Raw genomic sequence first — 19,207 nt, 5'->3', positions numbered from 1 at the left:
GGTGAAAGATTCACATTGGCTCCTGCAAATTAGTAAATGTCGCTTTTTGGGAGTAGCACCAAATGTGGTGGAATAGGACTTCCTTGAAACCAGAGCAGCCTCTCCCAAGAAACTTTAGAAAGTTATTAAAAACTGAGCCTTTTTTAAAAAAAAGTTGTTCCAATAACATTATCTACACCTCTAGTTGTTATCATTTTTCTCTCCTCCTTCCAGTTTTGATTTTGCAATTTGCGTTATATTGTTGTTTTAACTCTGACATATTTGTTTTCACTGGGACATCGTAAGTGCCAAGTGTTGCAAGATTGCGGCAGGATCAAAAATGAGGAAATTACATAAAGCTTCAAAGGAGGTGAACAATTTGTTATGAAACCAGATTTATTAAAGTTTTTTGTACAGGAATTTTACAACTTTCGTCATGATAATCCTCAGAATATGTACATATTTACAGAGTTTCAACAGTGTTATTAACTTTCCACCTACCAAAATATACAGATTTATAGGCAGGTCCAAAGATATTTAAAAAAAAAAAAAAACTGTATCACAGATACAAATATATTAAAGCAATCATAAGAGCCTTAGTGCAATTAAGGTCAACAACTTTTCACCTCTAATTATCTTGATTTATCAAGTTAGTATTGCCAGCCATCATTCACATTTAATCTGCTCCTTGCTAACTCAGGTTTGTTTAGGGCACACACACCATAGTTATTAAATTAGAAAAATAGAACTCGGTGACAAAACACTGCATAGGACGCACACTGGAGATGAAGCATACTGAATCTTGGGAGCCCTTTTACTTATTTATTTATTTTTGCAAAAGCCTTGAAATAGTATCACATGAGATTTTAAAACCTCACTATCGCTTTTTCAGCTCTGTCTGCAAGAAATGGCTATTGCAGTCATTGTATGCCACTTATTATCCGCAATGGTTTCATGGAACTACATTTCCCATTGTAACTTGAAAGATAAAGCTACATTAGTCTACAGTGCGGTCTTATCCAGCATCTAAGGCCTTTCACATTTAGCTGAACTACAATTCCCAGCATGCTTCACCACCAGTCATACTGGGAGTTGTAGTTTTACTTCTTGAAAGTCCTGGTAAGCTAAGAGCTTTCCCATCAAACATGCTCTTTGTGGATTCTGCACAGACACACTCACAAGCCTGCCCACAACAGATTCAGCTTATTTTGGACTGCGATTATCGACAGCAAAAGAAACCAACTTATCTTCCAATTATCACAAGCTTCTTTCAAATTTTCCTGTCTGGATGAGCTACAACTCAGCAACGAGAGCCTGTTTTTACACTAACAGGAATTGACACGAATGTCAAAGACTTCATTATCCCACTCGGGAAGCTAATGCTTATGCAAAAGATCCATTAATTATGGATCACAAATTAAAATAGGACCATCTCTTACAGCCAGAAAGAAACGAAAACGCAGAAGACAGAAGAAAGGAGAGTTTTATAGATTAGAGTTGGCAAAGTCAAAAGGAAAACACGCTGGTATTGCTTCCTGGTTGAGCTCCTGGGCAAGAACAGAGGGAGCCAGTGCATTGCATCACACACTTGCACAAAAAGCCAAAACACAACTGCCTTTCAGTCTACACAACGAGATACAGCTTATCTTCAATTCTCAGGTTAGACCACCCCACCCTTAGCTGGTGTGTTTTGTATTCGGATGTTGAGGCTGTTTGGAGAGCAACACCCAGTTCCACAGATACAAGAGAACCAAGCAAGGTCAGAAACAGGCCCTTTCACATGACTGCTTGAGAAAGCATGCTTAAAATTGATGGCTTCCGCTAACGTTTGGCATCTAAAAGCCAAGACTGGGCTTTGAAAGTGTTATCTGGAATGACTGGATTCTCTGCGGGTGTGGTCTTGGGCCGAGGGGTCTCCAAACTCAGCAGTTTTAAGACTAGTGGACTTCAACTCCCAGAATGCCTCAGCAAGCCATGTTTACCAAATTGCCCTTCACACCCTCTGACATCGCCAGCAAAAAGGGCTGGCGGGCTGGCTGAGGCATTCTGGGAGTTGAAGTCCACAAGTCTCAAAGTGGTCAAGTTTGGAGGCCTCTGGTCTTGGGTTGTTAGCATACTTGGGTGACAAAACCAGAGTTGGAGATAGAAGCCCTTTTCTGTTTGTTTCCTGGAACTCCGTTTTGCTGGCGATGTCAGAGGGTGTGAACGTGTCACACCTTGGTAAGCATACACAGATCCTCCCTTGGCTAACACTTGTACTTAAAAGACACCAACATATAAACAGTGCGTTATTGTCAAGTCACATGCGCACCCCCATCTGTTCCGACTGCTGAGTCATGGAAGAAGTTGAAAGGCCGGCTTCACCTTTTCTATCAAATACGGGCGGCCCTTCTGCCTTACCAGCACAGCTGAGCCCCAAATGTTTCTGTTGCTAAGTGAGACAGTGAGTTTTGCCCCTCCACATCTTGATTTTGATCGCGTGGGGATGCCGCAACATTCCTAGGCGTGACAAACCGTTGTAATTCCCCCCGTTTTGTTTTTTTTATCAGTGCAGTTGTAATTTTCAAATGGTTGCCAAATGTACTGTTCTAAGGAGAGGAGAACCTGGTGGACTTCCACTCCCAGGGTTCCCCAGCCAGGCAAGCTGGCTGGGGAATTCTGGGAGCAGAAGTCCACCAGTCTTAAAAGTTGCCAAGGCTGGAGACCCTCACTCACTCACTCACTCGGGGCATATATCTGTCTGCTTTTCGGGGTTAAAATCCCATGGATATTCAAGAATATAGCTGCCAGAACAGCGCTGAGAGCCCCTTCACTCAGAGGGCACGGAAGCCATTTTAGGAGGTCCACTGAGGTTGTTACGTATGGAGAGACTGGGGTCTTTTTCCTAAAGCCAGGGATATTCCTTTTAATGGCTCTGAACTTTCTTTTTTTTAAAAAGAAAACACTGGAAGCTAAAAGCAGTTTGGCACCTTTGGGATTGGCACCACAATGCAAGGCATTGACATCTGTGGAAACCAGGCCTCAAACACCCCCAAAGTGACCAAGTCTCTGTATTCAGCCTCTCAAGGGCACTTAATTCTAGATTATCAAAGGCTCTGCAGGTCAAAATAACAAAAGATTTAGCTGCCGGATTTGTCCCTTCAACGACAGCTCTCTTGAAAGGCTAAGCAGCAGCCTTAAGTCTGGATTAACCAAGTTGGGTTTCGAACTGTAAAGCCTCTAAGATCAACAGGTTTTGCAAGACTGGGATACACAGCCTGTTGCCTTGAAGATCGAAACATTCAAGTTGGACTTTCTGTTGTCTAAGAAACTAACAAAACAACCATTGGACTCTGGCCTGAAAGATAACGAGAGCCACGTGAGGGAAACGGATTATTCAAAATCATTGTCAGACTCCTATTCCACATCTATATATATATACATGCCAACCCATCTTTCTAGCACTGGGATCATGTCCTGGTCCTGCCTGGCGTATAGGCTCTCCTGCTTGGGCAGGGGGTTGGACTAGATGACTTACAAGGTCCCTTATAACTCTGTTAACCTGTAATCTGCCCAGCTTCGTTAAGAACCTCAGCTGCATTTCGCTCTTACATCACCAGCTAAAAGATTCTGTAATCAAAGGCCAGCTGGCGATCCTGTCATCTCCATGTGATGGACTGGAGGCAGGAGAATCCTCTGGCACTTCTGCCATGGCTGTAACAGTAAACTGGGCAGCAAAACCAGGCCATGTGGATGTGAACAGGCATAGGGAGCTCAAAAGCTCTTTTCTATGAAGAGGAAGGAAAGAAGGAAAGCAACAGAGGCTGCAATATTTATACAGGAAGTCCTCAACTTATGGCCACAACCGAGACCCAAAATTTCCACGGCTAAGCAAGGCAAGTTGTTTAAGTGAGTCACACTCCATTTTACAATCTGCTTGTAAAGAGCATTAAGCAGTTGTTAAGCCAATCCGGCATCCCCTGTTGACTGTGTTTGGCTGGAAAGTTCACCAATGGTGACCCCACATGAGGCCAGAGGATGCTGGAACCATCAGGAATACATGTTGTCAAGTGGCCAAATTTTGATCACGTGATTGTGGGGAATGCTGCAATGCTGTTGTTAAGTGTGACAATCAGTCCTAGGTCATTTCCCCCCCCCCCTTTATAAAGTTGTAACTTTATAAATGGTCACTAAGTGGATGGCTATAAGTCAAGGACTTGCCCGTACTTCAAATTCCAGCTAAAGCAATCTGATTTTCCAATGAAATCCAACATTAGCTTGCTGTTTCTCCAGATTCTAGTTCAAACGTTCAGCAAGCACGCTTGCACTGGAATGGATGGCAGAGTCCCCCAAACACCAAGGAAGAACCCATAGATTTAGCAAGCCAGGATTTCAAACTTTCTGGAAGCTTTCCAGGTGGACGTGGGAGAAGATAAAGAGGCCCTCCACCTGTGGGATGAGTGCATTTGAGGTCTCAGTCATCCTGAGCAGAGGAAGGCTTTTGGAAAGCGATGCATTTACAAGATGGACACACACATGTGCACCAACACACAAAAACGGACACACACACAAAACGCGGAACGCAAGAGCAACATTCTCTCGTCCCCGAGGCAAAGGGAGTCAGCGGAGCTAGCAAAAGAAGAAGCTCATATCATCGTCCTCCTTCAGTTGCTCCGGGACCACTTGATCAGAGATCCGTATATCCTGGTCGGCATACCCAGATTCCAAAACAGCGTCGAACCAAGGATGGAGCAAAATTTCCGGAGCGGTGAGTCTTTCAGAGGGTTCTCGCCTAAGGAGGCTGCGGATGAGGCACCGCGCTTTGGGAGAGACGTGCTCAGGGATGCAGAACTGTCCACGCCGGATTTTGGAAAAGAGGGCGGTAGGATCCGAGTCATGAAAGGGATACCGTCCTACTAGGAGAGTGTACAGCATAACTCCCAAGCTCCAAACGTCAGCCGACTTCCCGGAATAGGTTCCTGTTGTATTTAAGATTTCCGGACTGACGTATGCTGGACAGCCGTGTTTGTCTGACAAAGCATCATCCTCCCCTTTCATGATGTGGGTGTCTTCCAGGCTTTCCAGTCTCAGCTGCATCCTGAGGGACAGAAGAGGAGAGAACCTCAGTTAGAATGCCAGAGATGTAAACGCCACATTCACACACATAACGTGCAAAGAGAGCACATCCGTGCGTCTCTCGAATGTTCGGCCGCTCTTCTGAAACAGCAACCTGCATATCAAAACACCGCGGAGAGTATCTACACAGGGTTAATCTGCAGAGGTGATAAAAGCATATAAAGCACATGCTATGGAGTTCACCTAAGTTCGTCAGCCTCAAGGACACTTCCACTTTTATTATACGTGTGAGCTATTGTTGATTGAATGGTGCAGTCAACAGGCTCGGGAGCCTGGCTTTTGAACCCCAATGGCTCACACACCTGCTCCCTGAAACATTAAACCAATGGAACTCATGGCTCAATGAGTAAAAATGCATTTCTGCTCATTCAAGGACACAAAGTTATAAAGGTAGTCCTTGACTTACAACTATTAGCTTAGTGACCGTTTCAAGTTACAGCGGCATTTTAAAAAAAGTAACTTAGGACCGTTTTTCACAGTTATGACCCCAGGGTCACTTAATCAAAATTCAGGGGCTTGGCCATGGACTCATATTTATGACGGTTGCAGTGCGCCTGGGGGTCATGTGATCACCGTTTGAGACCTTCTCAAGCAATATCAATGGGGAAGCCAGATTCCATTAAAACCGTGTTACTAACTGAACCACTGAAGTGTTAACTGCCGTGTGCCAAGAAAGTTCATTAAATGGGGCCAAAACTCACTTAGCAACTGTCTTGTTTAGGAATGGCAACTGTGGGCTCCACTGTAGTCGTAAGTTGAGAACTATCTGTAATGCAGCTAAAGGGAATAAGTTAGCCATCGTTTGCTTCCTTTAGAATTGCCACCTCTCAAAACCACTGCAAAACTTCTATGCCTGAATGAGGCCACAAGAGAGTCGGTATCCAATGCACAACTATTTTCAATGGGTTGTCAGTCACCGAAGGAGGTGAAGGAAATGACACGCTCATGGAAGAGTCTCCATTACAGCAAGCCACATTCACAGGGCAACGATGGGCTTGGATGAAAGCCAGTTTTGTCTCGGTGACATCAAGCCTTAACTCGCTGATGGGATGGCAGCCAAAACTTACATCCCTTTTGTTCCTGAAATAGTTGTAACTCTCTAGTTCAGTTTATACAACATTCCCCACCCCTCAATTCACAACACATATACAGAAAGAGCCGTGCAGGTTTCGCAGCTTTTATGCGGAATTCTCTTCCCCCAAACCCTGCATTGCTGGAGTGCTGTTTAATCTTATATTTGTGGATTAAATATTTTCTGTGGGGTGGGGCACACCGTTGGCTGGCCAGCCTCCTTGCCCTGACCTTCCTCCTCCCTTCCCTCTCTCCTAGCTGGTCCTGTACATGGAAAATATGACTCAGATTGTAGTACCTGCTCTCCAACTGGCTGATGAGATCCAAGTTTCACACCTGCGCTTACTAAGGCTAACCTCTTGCCCAATGTTGCTTCACCCCCGGGGGTTACCAAACGCGCGACTCACAACCTCATCCCTGCGCAATTACTAGGTTTCTAAATTAGCAGCGCGGAGTGCAAACTGCTATTTCAGCGAGTGGTTCAGCTTATCACAGGCAGCCAAACACACCAGTGTTTCCCTGCAAGGAGAAAAGAGTTGCCAGGTTTTTTAGGTCAATGTGTACTTTCTGATAGACTGCTCTCGTCCGTCCCCAGGCCCGCTGGTTTGCCAAAGGGCCATTGTTTCACCGCAGGCTTTCAACCTTGACTTTGATTGACTGATTCACACATGCCTGTTCAACCCTTCTTGAGCGCCCGGTGGCTCGAAGTCATGAAGTCACCTAACGGCACTGAAAACACGAAGCAGGAGAACGAACAGTCCAGAAGCTTCATCTATGGCGCAGAAACCCACCTCCCCAGGAAAGCTTTCACTCAGCAATCTCTTTGTCCCAATTGTCACTCTGGGTGTCTACATTCATGTGCCAAAGCAGGACGTTTAATAGAACAGCCTGTTTGTGCTTTTTTTTTTTTTTTTTACAAAACATGTCCCAAAGGAGCTTTTCCCAGAAGACTGAAGCATCTTGGATGAGAAGGGGAAAAAAAATAAAACAAGGAAGTCCAGTTGTCTTTTGGGGAAAAAAAAAAGCACTTTGGGGACAACAATGACCTGGCTGATGGAGAATCTCCATAGAGATCTTCATAAAATACTTTCCGATAACAGGTGTGCTCACCTATCTCAGTTAGCTAAAAAAATGAATCAACTAAATTTGCACAACGTATACATACATTACACCAATAGACCAGAGGTCTCCAAACATGGCAACTTTTAAGACTTGTGGGCTTCAACTCCCAGAATTCCTCAGCCAGCAATCTACGTAAGGCCATGATATTCCCTCAGGATCTGGCTCACTGGAATTCTGGGAGTTGAAGTCCGCAAGTCTTAAAGTTGCCAAGTTTGGGGACCCCTGAAATAGGCCCTTGCTCTGCTCACAAAAACCCATTTTACTCTGCAGGCTGCTTGCAGCTCCTTCCTTTCACTTTGCCAGCTTTTTGTACCATGTTATTAGCAATTATGAATCCTGGCGGCTCAGTGGTTAAAATGCAGTATTGCAGGCTGACTCTGCCTGCTGCCAGAAGTTCAATCCTGACCGGCTTTCTATCCTTCTGAGGTCAGTAAATGAGGACCCAGATTGTTGAGGATAATATGCTGACTGTGTAAACTGCTTAGAGAGGGCTGTAAAAGCACTATGAAATGATGTGTAAGTCTTGAGTGCTAATTATTGGTAGCTCCTCTTGCCTGCAGACATCAAAGTTGGGGCAATGCACCTCATCTCCCTCTTTCTTATTTGTCGTGTTAAAGTTGGACTACAGGTTTCGAAAAAGGCAGAGAGTTCAAATCCACCTCTCAAGCTTTCTTACTCAGCAACGCCAACTTCCAACTTGCTTTAACGTTTTTATTGAGTTATACGATAAAATAAGATACAAAATATCAAAGTAAATAGGAAAACGAGAGGGAGGAAGAGGGGGAAGAGAAGTGAAGAAGGATAAGAAAAAGAAAAAAAGAAAAAGAAACACTGACTTCCAACTTTTTTCCGTTGCAGTAAAATAAAGCATTAACACCAAATCACAACTTTCTTGTTTTTTCATAATAATATGAACAAGCCCTTTCTTCCAACTTGCAAGAAAACTAAAATAGATTTATACAACCATCTCCACAAATACAATGGCAGCCTCTCTGCGTCAGTTGGGCAATCCTTTAGCCAGCATTTCCCCTTAAGACTCTCCTGAACAAGTGGTTCTATCCCAGTGCTATTCAGAAGTGCCAATTTGCAGCAGGAGCCCTGAAACCCCCCGCCCCACCCCCCCAAAAACCCCCAAAGATTTGGGACTAAGACAGACACAGGAATTAAACGCAAGAAGGCGGCGTAATCTCCCCTTAGGGAAACGAATGCCATCTACCAGATAGACACAGAACCTCCAGTCCATAAAGTGAAGTGCAACCCCTACCAGGTTGAAGAATTCAGAATTATGCTGGGAATAATTTGTTCCTTAATGTTAACACAGAACAATCAGCTGCTCCTTCACCCAAACCAAAAACACTTGAAATTAAACACCAAAGGCTTCGGAGCATGCATACGCATACAGGGAGAATTAACTACACAATCCCTAGCATTCACAAGCAACTGCGCTCCATCACTTCAAAGTAATGTACGGATTGCAGCAATCAGGCGTGAAATTGCTTTGGATGCCAAAAGCAAAAAACTCCCACCAAGTTCAAATGGGCTGCTTTTTCCTACCCATTCTGGGCCTGCTGGCACATGACCCAACCATCTTCAAAGAGAGGATCTCAAAAGTTCCTCCCTTCCTCCCTTGTGCCCTCAGCACTCTTTCTTTAAAGGGGGTCCTCCAGTTTATCTCCAGAGGAGAGCAAAGAAAAGTAACCTCGTGTTGTTGGCGCAGCGGTGCGCTTGGGGTGGAGCAGTGTGCACCCAAGGCTGTGAAATACATCCATTAAAACTTCACAACGTTTTCTCTCCCCCCACAACCCTTAGGGCCAAGATCCAAATGACCACACAATCCAGAGGTGGCATTCAGCAGGTTCTGACCAGTTCTGGAGAACCAGTAGCAGAAATTTTGAGTAGTTCAGAGAACCGGCAAATACCCGCTCCGACTGGCCCCGCCCCCATCTATTCTCTGCCTCCCATTGAGTCCCAGCTGGTCGGCTGGGTCTTCTTTGGTTGCCCTACACAGGAGAATGGAGCTGGAAAGCAGGCTAGTGGGGTGGGGAGGGAATGGAGATTTTGCAATAGCCTTTCCCCACGAGTGAGTAGAGAATGGGAGATTTTTGCAGTATATCCTTCCCCTGCCACGCCCACCAAGCCACATCTCAGAACCGATAGTAAAATATTTGAATCCACCACTGACCCAATTCTTTTCAAGATACCCAAGAAACTGGGCTAAAACATCACAGCTAAAACATCACAAACTGTGATTAACACAAACTACACGATCCGTTCTCTGAAAGTACAATGGAAACCTACACTGGGGGTAGGAGGGAGATGGTGCCGAACTGTGCATCCCAGAGATAGTCCTTGACTTACAACCATTTGTTTAGTGATGTTCAAAGTTACAACGGCAGTGAAAAAAGATGAGTTATGACCATTTGTCCCACTTATGACAGTGGAAGCTTCCCCAGAGTCACCTGATCAAATTTCAGATGTTCGGCAACTGACTCATATTTATGACGGTATTGGAGTGTCCCAGGGCCCTTCTGCAAACTTCTGACCACGGGGAAGCCTGATTCACTTAATGACCGCATCATTAACTGAACAACTGGATTCACTTAACAGCTGCGGCAAGAAAGGTTGTAAAATGGGGTAAAACCCACTTAGCAACTGTCTCGTTTAGCAAACTGAAAAAATGGGCTGAAATTGTGTATTAAAACTTGACCCCAAATGCTCAACACTATTCCTTCTACATCAAACCACGTTGGCATGTAGGCCTTCCCGTCTCAAGACTTTACTGAACAACAGAATAGCTGGGCACACAAATAGGCTGTACAATTGCAAGAAAACACAGTCATTCCTTCCCACTGTGTCATCGATGGCATTCCTGGCTAAGCCTGTAACATCTCTCTGTAGCTTCTTCCATTCTCCCAACTCTGCCATTCATAACAGGTTCTTTATGTAACTCTCATTTGCCGTCAATGCCCAAATACAATTCATTTAAATGCATGACACTTAAAATTACATCAATCTTTCATTCATGTCTACTCCGCCGCACACCTTAACCTTATAATCTAAGTCAAACCGCCTGGGACAAAGTCATTCATAGACCAGTTATGCTAGTTTCTTTCTTTTCTTTTTCTTTTTAAACTTTTTTGGATGGAAGCCCAATTAACCATTGGGAGCTTCAGCTCAATCAAGATGAAGCATTTTGGATTTCAAACAGCTCAGCCCCCATCCTCATGCCTGCAGCTCGAGCCTGTTAAGTCGAAATTAAGTTATTCCACTTAGCAATCAGAATCCCGTCCTGGGTTCTGTACTGAATTTATTTGTTTGCAAATATGGCAACTTAAGATCCGCAGCACGCATGGCACGATGTGCACAAACGAGCCTCAGTGAAAAAAACTTAACAACCAAACATCCAACAAGGATTAACCTAGTCATGTGTGTCCCTGCTGAGAAGCCTGGATCTGGCACCAAACAGCCCGTTCACAACTCTGGGACAAACAGGTTTCTGTTCGTACGCCATCCTGCTTATGTATTTATTTGCTCCAGTAAGAATGTAGATAAAAAAAGCACAAAAATGACCTTAAGAGGTGGAAAGAACTGCAATTTAAATAAACAAACGTTCGTGCTTCTCTGGGAACCTTTTCGTGATTTCTTTGGAAAGGATATTTATGTGATATTTGTGGAGGAAGAAAAATGTAGAAGGAAGAAAACAGTCCAATAAAAACAGCGCCTTGAGGTTCAAGGTGTAAAGAGTAGCCCAAGGAAGTCAAGAAACAGAGAAACCATGTCAGGTTTCCAAAAAAAAGAAAAAAGAAAGTGCTATGGCTACATTAGGTAAAGGTTCCCCTCACACATACATGCTAGTCATTTCCGGCTCTAGGGGGTGGTGCTCATCTCTGTTACAAAGCCGAAGAGCCAGCGCTGTCCGAAGACGTCTCCATGGTCATGTGGCCAGCATGACTAAATGCCCAAAGGCGCACAGAATGCTGTTACCTTCCCAAAGTGGTCCCTATTTTTCTACTTGCATTTTTTATCTGCTTTCGAACTGCTAGGTTGGCAGAAGCTGGGACAAGTAACAGGACCTCACTCCGTTACGCGGTGCTAGGGATTTGAACCACCGAACTGCCAGCCTTTCTGATCGACAAGCTCAGCGTCTTAGCCACTGAGCCGCCGCGTCCCTATGTCTACATTGCCATCATTTAAAATTCAACATTTCACTAGACCAGTGTTTCGCAACCTTGGCAGCTTGAAGATGCGTGGACTTCAACTCCCAGAATTCCCCAAGAATGGATCAATCCTCCCACACATAGATTTTGGGTTAATGGAAGAGGAAAAGTCTCCATTACAGGTGGTGTTCAACTTATGACTGGCCATTCCAAGTTATGAGAGACCTCCCCCCCCCAAGCAACTTATAACCCACATTCAAAGTTTTGATGCTTCCCCCTGCAGTGACGATTGCTAAACCAGCCTGCATTTACTGCTGTTGGTAGCATCCCCTGGTCACATACTCTTTTTTGCCAGAAACCGGAATTTATATCTAATTTCCAGCAACAAAACACACGTTGGGGACAATGAGTTCACTTAACAACCATGACATTCGCTTAATAACAGCCACAAAAATGTCCTAGGCTTGGGGTCAGTTACGCGAATGCCACGACTTACAACCCCCATAACATGCAATGGAAATTCTCAGCTCCATTTTAGTCGTAGGCCAAATGACTACCTGTATATAATTTGTTGTCTACTCGTTCAGCCTGTTTTGCTGATCTAACAAGCAGGTAGATTGTGTCACATTTGGGGCATTATTTTATGGCTGCTCTTTGTTACAGGGCTAAATGCTTTATCTTCCTTGAATTCACAACCACCCAATAAGTAATTCACAACTCCTCTTCATATTTTTATAACAGTAACGATGCATCAGGAACAGTGGTGAGATGCTGCCGGTTTGGAACCGTTCGCACAAACTGGTAGTTCCGACGATCAGCTAGCCTGCCCGCCTGCCCTACTCTGTCCTTTATTTCCTGCTTTGTAGCTCGTCTCAATTGCGCGGCACAGCTGATTGCCTCCCCTCACTGTACTATTTATCGTTGCTGACTTGGAAGGTAAGCAGCTGAGTAATGCTCCATTTTCAGTGCAGCGCAGAAGCACCTTGGGCACGCGCTCGCACAAAGCGCATGCTCACCAAACTGGTTGTTAAACCAGCAGCATCCCACCACTGATTAGGAGGGGGGAGTAAAGGCACCCAAGTCTGCACTGGCCTTGGCCTGGAGGGTGCCAGCAAACCAAGGCACTGGTGCTTCTTGTTAGACAGGAAGCAGGTTATGCTGACTGGGGAACTCTGGGAGTTGAAGTCCACACATCTTCAACATGCCACGGTTGAGAAACACTGCACTAGACATTTAGACATTTTTCAGTGTAGAATAGTTCTTTGGATCCCAGGCAGAAGTGAGGCAGCTGTTTATGTAACATCACTCAATTACTAGCATGGCAAAAATGTTGGACTTGAAATAAGAAAAGGGGAGGTCATATGTTGTGTCTGGGATGAGCACTGTCCGTCAAACATGCTCTGCCTTATCTGCCCTTCCCAACAACAATTAAGGCTATAATTTCACAGGGCTATCATCAGAATCATTGCAGCTTGTGCACAACGTAGCAATAGCAGTTACTTATATACTGCTTCACAGCCCTTTCTAAGCAGTTTACAGAGTCAGCATATTGCCTTTCCCCACCACAACAATCTGGGTCCTCACTTTACCGACCTCAGAAGGATGGAAGGCTGAGTCAACCTTGAGAGGTCATTATGGGAGGTGTTATCAGATATTATTCCCTACAGAAATGATAAAAGTACTAGTTTCCCCAGACTGGATCGCCATCGTTTCCTCATCCTAAAGAGGCCTATTTGATACAGAGAACTGGTATAGGATTCACAGCAGGGGTAAGCAACTGGCTGGCCATGGGCCAAATCCAGCCCAGTGATGAAAACCAAAAAAAACCCCACAAAATAGTTAAGCATTAGACGTGGCAATTGGGAACACATCTTCTGAGGATTCTCTTTGGAGAGAGACCTGAAAGCCAACCATCCCGTAGGCCCATCCGCTCACCTTTCTTCATTAGAAAACACAAATTTCCTGAGTTTGAGGTCCCCCAGCACAATGGCTGATTGGTGGCAGTGAGCCACTGCAGAGACAATCTGTTTGAAGAGTCTAGCGGCTTCCTGCTCCGGCAGGCGCTTGCAGCTCCTAACGTAGGAATGCATGTCACCAAAGTCCTTGTCGAAAAAGACATACGCCTTCGTGTCTCCGAGGATGACCTCCACAATCCCAGTGATGTTTCGGTGTGATGGTAACTGGATGTAAGGCCTGATTTTGTCCTGGTAGTGTTTGAGAGGGAAGACCTAGAGATAGAAACAAGTGGGGAGGTAGAAAGAGAGAGAGAGAGAGAGAGAGAGAGAGATTAAGTAAGATTTTATTGGAGGATGCAAGGACCAATCCTTGATGGATCCTGATCAAAATATCTGCAGTCGTGGGGTGTCCTTGGTGCTCCCTAAGCTTGGTTGCTTTCTTGTACATAATTCTTTGCCTAAGTACAAAATATCATCAGGATTCTGTTAGAAACCCCGCTCCCTTCTAGCGCTGATGACGTTACCTAAGTGGGGTTAATGAAATGTCTACAAGAAACAGCACCAAAACCCCATGAGTTTAATCTTGAGTTAAAAAATATTCTCTTCTATCAGTATATCTACATTCATTAAACCATGTTCTCACAATTATTAGTAAATTGGGACTCGCCATTAAATCACCCACCAAAGAGGAGATAGCAGAAGGTGCCAACTTTAAAAAAGTGGCTATGATCCAAACCAAACAACATGGAAAAAGAGACAAATCAAGCTTTTGGAAGAATTATACACTTCCTAGAACAGGCAATAGAAGTAAGATACATTTTCGTTTCTGTGCCTACGATCCTTAGACGAGGAAGGGGAATTCATTTTGGGAAGATGATGGAATCACAATAGTCCAAGTAGCTGAAAGAGAGGGTGCCACCTCCCAAACTGATCACGTTCCCAAGATCTGCATGGTGTCTTGGGCTACTAGGTTTTGGAAATTACCACCTCTTAGAGGTACATAAGGATCTTCCTGAGCTAGAGAGAACTTCTGCCTGTACAGCATCTGGCATTAAACACTTAGCATAGACAGCAAGGAAAGTCTTAGTTCCACAACAAGGACAAGAAGTATCCTACGGGAAACATAGTACCATATAGAAATCATACCCGATCTAATCTGGCAAAGCAGTTCTGATGTACCATATTGTTTTGGATACATCTCTCCAGACACCGCTTAAATAAACATCACAGCCCTTTGCTTTTAATATTTCAATATTAATATTAATAAACTTTTTAAATATCTGCAATTCCTGCTTTTTGCACTTGAGCCCTGAATCTTTGCACACTCACTATAAACACTGGCGCGGCAGTTCCCTGCCAGAACAGTAATGTACAGTAATGCCCCCTGCTTCAGAGTGTCAAGGAAAAATGAAGGGGAGGTGTGTTTGTGGCAAGTTGGGGGGGTGGGGGTTGAAGAGCTATTAAAAGCCACCAAAGCAATCACCTCCCAGTGAGTCAAACAAAGGTGAAGGCAACCGAGCTGAAATTTCAAAGCGCAGCAAACATTTAGGCGAGGAAGAAGGGGATTAAATCTCTCATGCTTTATTCACAGATATTTTGCAAGACTGCAGTCATGTCCTGGGACTTGCGAAGAGCTTACTCACATCCTAAGCCAAGCTGGAAACGGTGAGTCTTCCAACTTGGCTCGAGCTCCCAGAGAGAAAAATATATTGCAAAAGGGTCTCCAAACAATCACCCACAGCCCTCTACTTCCTGGCTACTTTCTCTCTTGACCAGCACACGGCCACCACTGAAGTCTTCTTCTGTATCAGAACTCCGTCCCCCAAACAGCTGAAGCCACGCTAGGCTACGCCAGCCTCCTTGCAAACCCAGCGGAGGTTAAAAATAAATATTTCAAGAGGATGAGATGATTTTCCTGACTTGGAAAAGAGCAATTCTCCCCACAGGTCATTGCTGAGGAAGAGTTTGCAAGCCAGGACGGGCAATCCTCTCAAAGATTCACAAGCCACTGCAATGTCTCCAGACTCCGAATCCAACTTAAAAAAAAAAAAAGAATTCTACCCACCCACTTAGGTTCCTTTTCTTCTCCTTTCTCTATTATTATCTATACTATGTTAGAATGTAGATTGCAAGGTGTATCAGGGAAGTCCATCTGGCAACTTAAAAGCCTAACCGGAGGCACGCCTGCTAGTAACTACACTTTAAGGAGGAGCGTGCAATTCCAAACGGGGCTCTAAGTATATTTAGGCTGTTTCTAGAAGCAGGAGAAAAGCAGAAGGTTACAAAGGGGAGGCCAACGGCCTAAAGACTCTAGCGCAGAGTGTCCCAACTTTGGCAACTTTTAAGAAGTGTGGACTTCGACTCCCAGAATCCCCAGCCCCCATGCTTAAATAACTTTGGTTAAGATGTATAGATCAGCTGGGGGAATTCTGGGAGTTGAAGTCCACCTATCTTTAAAGTTGCCAAGGTTGGGAAACACTGCTCTAGAGCAGGGATCTCCAAACCTGGCCATTTTTAAGGCGCGTGGACTTCATCTCCCAGAACTCCCCAGCCAGGTCACATGTCTTAAAAGTTAAAAGCACAAGCGGCTGGCGATTCTGGGAATTGGGGTTCACGAGTCTTAAAAATGGCTAAGTTTGGGGGGAACCCCTTGCTAGAGGGAGTCGATTATTCGGCAGCAGGTTAGCCAGTTTTGATTTTCACCCTCTCCTGCATCACAACAAGTATTCCACCGAGGACTTTGAACTCAGGAGCAGCAGCTCCCTATTCGTTTCCAACGGTTCTGCAGCGAGAGGAAGCAGGCCGGAGAGGCCGCCAGGTGGCAGCAGGAAACTTCAGGGCTGCAGCCTCGGCCTCCTTTTCTCTCCCCGGCAAGGCAGCGAGAAAGCGCCGGGGAGGCAGAGCGCGTGTTTTATTTAAAGAGCCGAGGAGACACCTCATGGAAAACTTGGAAAGCTCTCTCCGCTGCTAGTGGCAGTCCAACTCCTGCTTGCGTACTAGGCTGCAGGAGGGGAGCGGAAAACAAGAGGAGGATGACGGAGGAAACCTAAACCCTTCCTTACTCCCAGGACCTTGGTAGAATAGAAATAGAATTCTTTCTTGGCCGAGTGTGATTGGACACACAAGGAATCTGTCTTGGTGCAAATGCTCTCAGTGTACATTTAAAAAAATAAAGATGCATTCGTCAAGAGTAAATAAGGTACAACACTTAATGATAGTCTTAGGGTACCTTTCCCGAATGCAGCTAAACACACACACACACACACACACACACACACACAATACACGCATCCACCGGGGATCCGCTTCTTTTCTTGCAAGGATGGCGGGGGGGGAATACATTTCTGGGCCAAAATCGGCGCTTGCAAAGTGCAGCGCAGCGCAGCCGAATCGGGTCCCCAATTAGGAAATTAAGAAAGGCATCGCTTTTTGCAAGGTTTTTTTTAAAAAATAGATATCTATCTTTCCCGAGACCTTCTTTTGTCCCGATCCCGGCACCAAATCGATGCCTTCTCGGCTTTCAGATGTAGGTTTCCTCTGCCGGTCATAGGCGATCTGGGTTGTTGTGGGGTTTTGTTTTGTTTTGTTTTGTTTTTTGCTTTTTAAAGCCCTCTTTTCAAAAAGCAAAAGGGCAAGAAGGGAGCCCCGTGGGGTTCGAGTGGCAGTTTTCGGGGACCCTTCTCTTTTCTCCCATTCACACAAACACACACACAAAATTGCTCAGACACCCGTCCGATCCAGCACGCTACTTGCTGTCCTAAAAGAAAACGCGGCGGCTTGGTGTTTTTTTTTTTTTTTTTTTCAAGTCAGATCTTCGCTTTGTGATGCACAACATCCGATCCAGCTTTTGCCCTTGAAACGCCGGATATTCGAGGCGGTTCATGACGGCCGCCTTTAAACCGAGTCCCATTCAAGTCCGAAAATGGTATATATAGACTTTCCTGCTCGAGCGGGGGGGGGCGGGGGGTGGACTAGAAGACCTCCAAGGTCCCTTCCAACTCTGTTATTCCATGATTCAAGTGGAAGAAGCGCCGCGCTTTTTGTCTCCCCCCACCCCACCCCTCCCCAAGGAAGGTCGCTCTGCCCTGTCCTGCCCCGGCCCGGCTGCAAATCCCAAGCCCCGAAGAAGGCTGCAGAGGCTCCCGGATGGCGCCGGGTTTCGGCCGCCACCTCCCCGGCTTACCTTGCAACGCAGCTCCCGGCCGGTGTTGATGTCGAGCGCCCTCGAAACGTGCTCCCGGTCGAGCAAGGGTAACAAAAGGTAGCCGGCCACCAAGCTGGGTCCCTGGGCGCTGGAAAGCGAACCTTCGCCGGCAGGAGCCGGCGGAACCGGAGCGCAAGGCGATCCGGGCGCGCTGAGACAATCCTGAGGGACGGCGCTGGTGTAATCGACGGCCAGGCGGGCGCACTTGGCGGCGGCCGGCGCTTCCTCGCTGGCGGCGGCGGCGGCGTCGTGCAAAAGCAGGCGCTTGGAAGGAGCGCTCCGGCAGCGGGGAGCGGCCGCCGGCGAGTGCAGAAGCGCGGCGGGGCTGCGGGGTTCCAGCTGGCGGCTCATGGAGCTGGAAGGCGGCGGGGGAGGCGAGCAGGCAGGAGGACCTCGAACTCCTGCGCCACAAGGAAGCCGGACGGCGCCGCGCCGGGCTCGGGGAAGCGATGGGCAGGGGGCCGAGCGGGCTCTCCGTGCCTTTTTTTTTTTTTTTTCCTTCCCGGCTTGATTCACCGGCCGCCGCCTCAAGCCGCCGCTCTCCTTTTCCCCGCGTCCGCCTCAAAGGTAAGGAGGAGCAGCAGCAGCAGCAGCCGCGCGGGTGAGCGAGCGTTGGGCAATGCCGTCCGGGCTGGAGCGCATCCCTTCCTGGGGGCCCCCCGACAGCAGCTCCGAGCGCGCCCAGCCGCCCTCACCATCTGCCGGCGCTTCTGCCAAACTCCTGGGAGCGCATCGAAGCGGCCCGTGACGCAAAAGGGAAGTGGGCGGGGCCGCGGAGTGCCAGCCCGCCGGCTCATTGGCGGCTTCGGCTCCATTCAGAAGCCGCGGGAGCGAGCGAGCGGGCGGGAGGGCGAGCGGGCGAGGAGGCGCGTGCGCGCTCGCTTTCTCTCTCTCTCTCTCTCTCTCTCTCTCTCTCTCTCTGCCCGCCCGCCCGCCCGGCCACCCGCCGGAGCTCTGGCGGCTGAGGCGTGAGGCGCGGTTTTGCGCTCCACAGAGACCCAGGCGGAGCGTGGAAGTGGGGTGGGGAAGCTAAACGAGGGGTGGGGGTGAAGGTCCCAGCCGCCAGGCCCCGAAGCCATCGTTGCGCCCCGCTTCCCCACCCACTCACACCGCCGCGGGCGAGACACTGGAAGTGTAAGAATGGGGCAGCTTCAGTCAACTCGCCCCGAGGCAACTCACTTTTCAGTTAGCCGACTTTTTTACTTTAGATTTGATTAACAGAGTTGGAAGGGGCCTTGTAGGTCATCTAGTCCAACCCCCCCCCTCTCCGCCCAAGCAGGAGACCCTCCACCATTTCTGACAGATGACAGCCCAATCTCTTCTTGAAAGCTTCCAGGGATGAAGCTCCCACAACTTCTGAGGGAAACTTCTGTTCCATTGGTTGATTGTTCTCGCTATCATAAAGTTTCTCCTTATTTCCCAGTTGAATCTCTCTTTGATCAGTTTTCAAGCATTATTCCTTGTCTGGCCTTCAGGTGCTTTGGAAAATAGCTTGACCCCTTCCTCCTCTCTGTGGCAGCCCCTCAAATATTGGAAGACTGCTGTCATGTCTCTCCTGGTCCTTCTCTTCACTAGACTAGCCAAGCCCAGTTCCTGCAACCGTT

At 46.8% G+C, this 19,207-nt stretch overlaps 1 protein-coding gene across 2 annotated transcripts; it reads right to left on the bottom strand.

Moving 5' to 3' along the window:
• Positions 1-357: 357 nt before the first annotated feature.
• On the bottom strand, positions 358-18,310 carry TRIB1 (tribbles pseudokinase 1). 2 transcript variants are annotated; one of them, XR_015743295.1, is made up of 4 exons: positions 17,583-18,310; positions 13,380-13,672; positions 4,314-5,056; positions 358-4,279 (listed from the first exon to the last, which is right to left on the bottom strand). XR_015743295.1 is itself a non-coding variant. In XM_026703656.2 (3 exons), the coding sequence occupies exons 1-3, from the start codon at positions 17,952-17,954 to the stop codon at positions 4,588-4,590; spliced, it is 1,134 nt and encodes a 377-aa protein (XP_026559441.1). In that variant the 5' UTR covers positions 17,955-18,310; the 3' UTR covers positions 358-4,587. The 2 variants fall into 2 exon arrangements, 1 of the variants encoding a protein (XP_026559441.1); XM_026703656.2 differs by having other exon boundaries at positions 358-5,056.
• Positions 18,311-19,207: the final 897 nt, after the last annotated feature.

This window comes from Pseudonaja textilis, chromosome 3 (assembly GCF_049901715.1).
Source record: "Pseudonaja textilis isolate UNSWEBS1 chromosome 3, rPseTex1.2, whole genome shotgun sequence".
Lineage (NCBI taxonomy): Eukaryota > Metazoa > Chordata > Lepidosauria > Squamata > Elapidae > Pseudonaja > Pseudonaja textilis.
The sequence above is the reverse complement of the archived record's forward strand: the minus strand, read 5'-3'. Positions and strand labels throughout refer to the sequence as shown.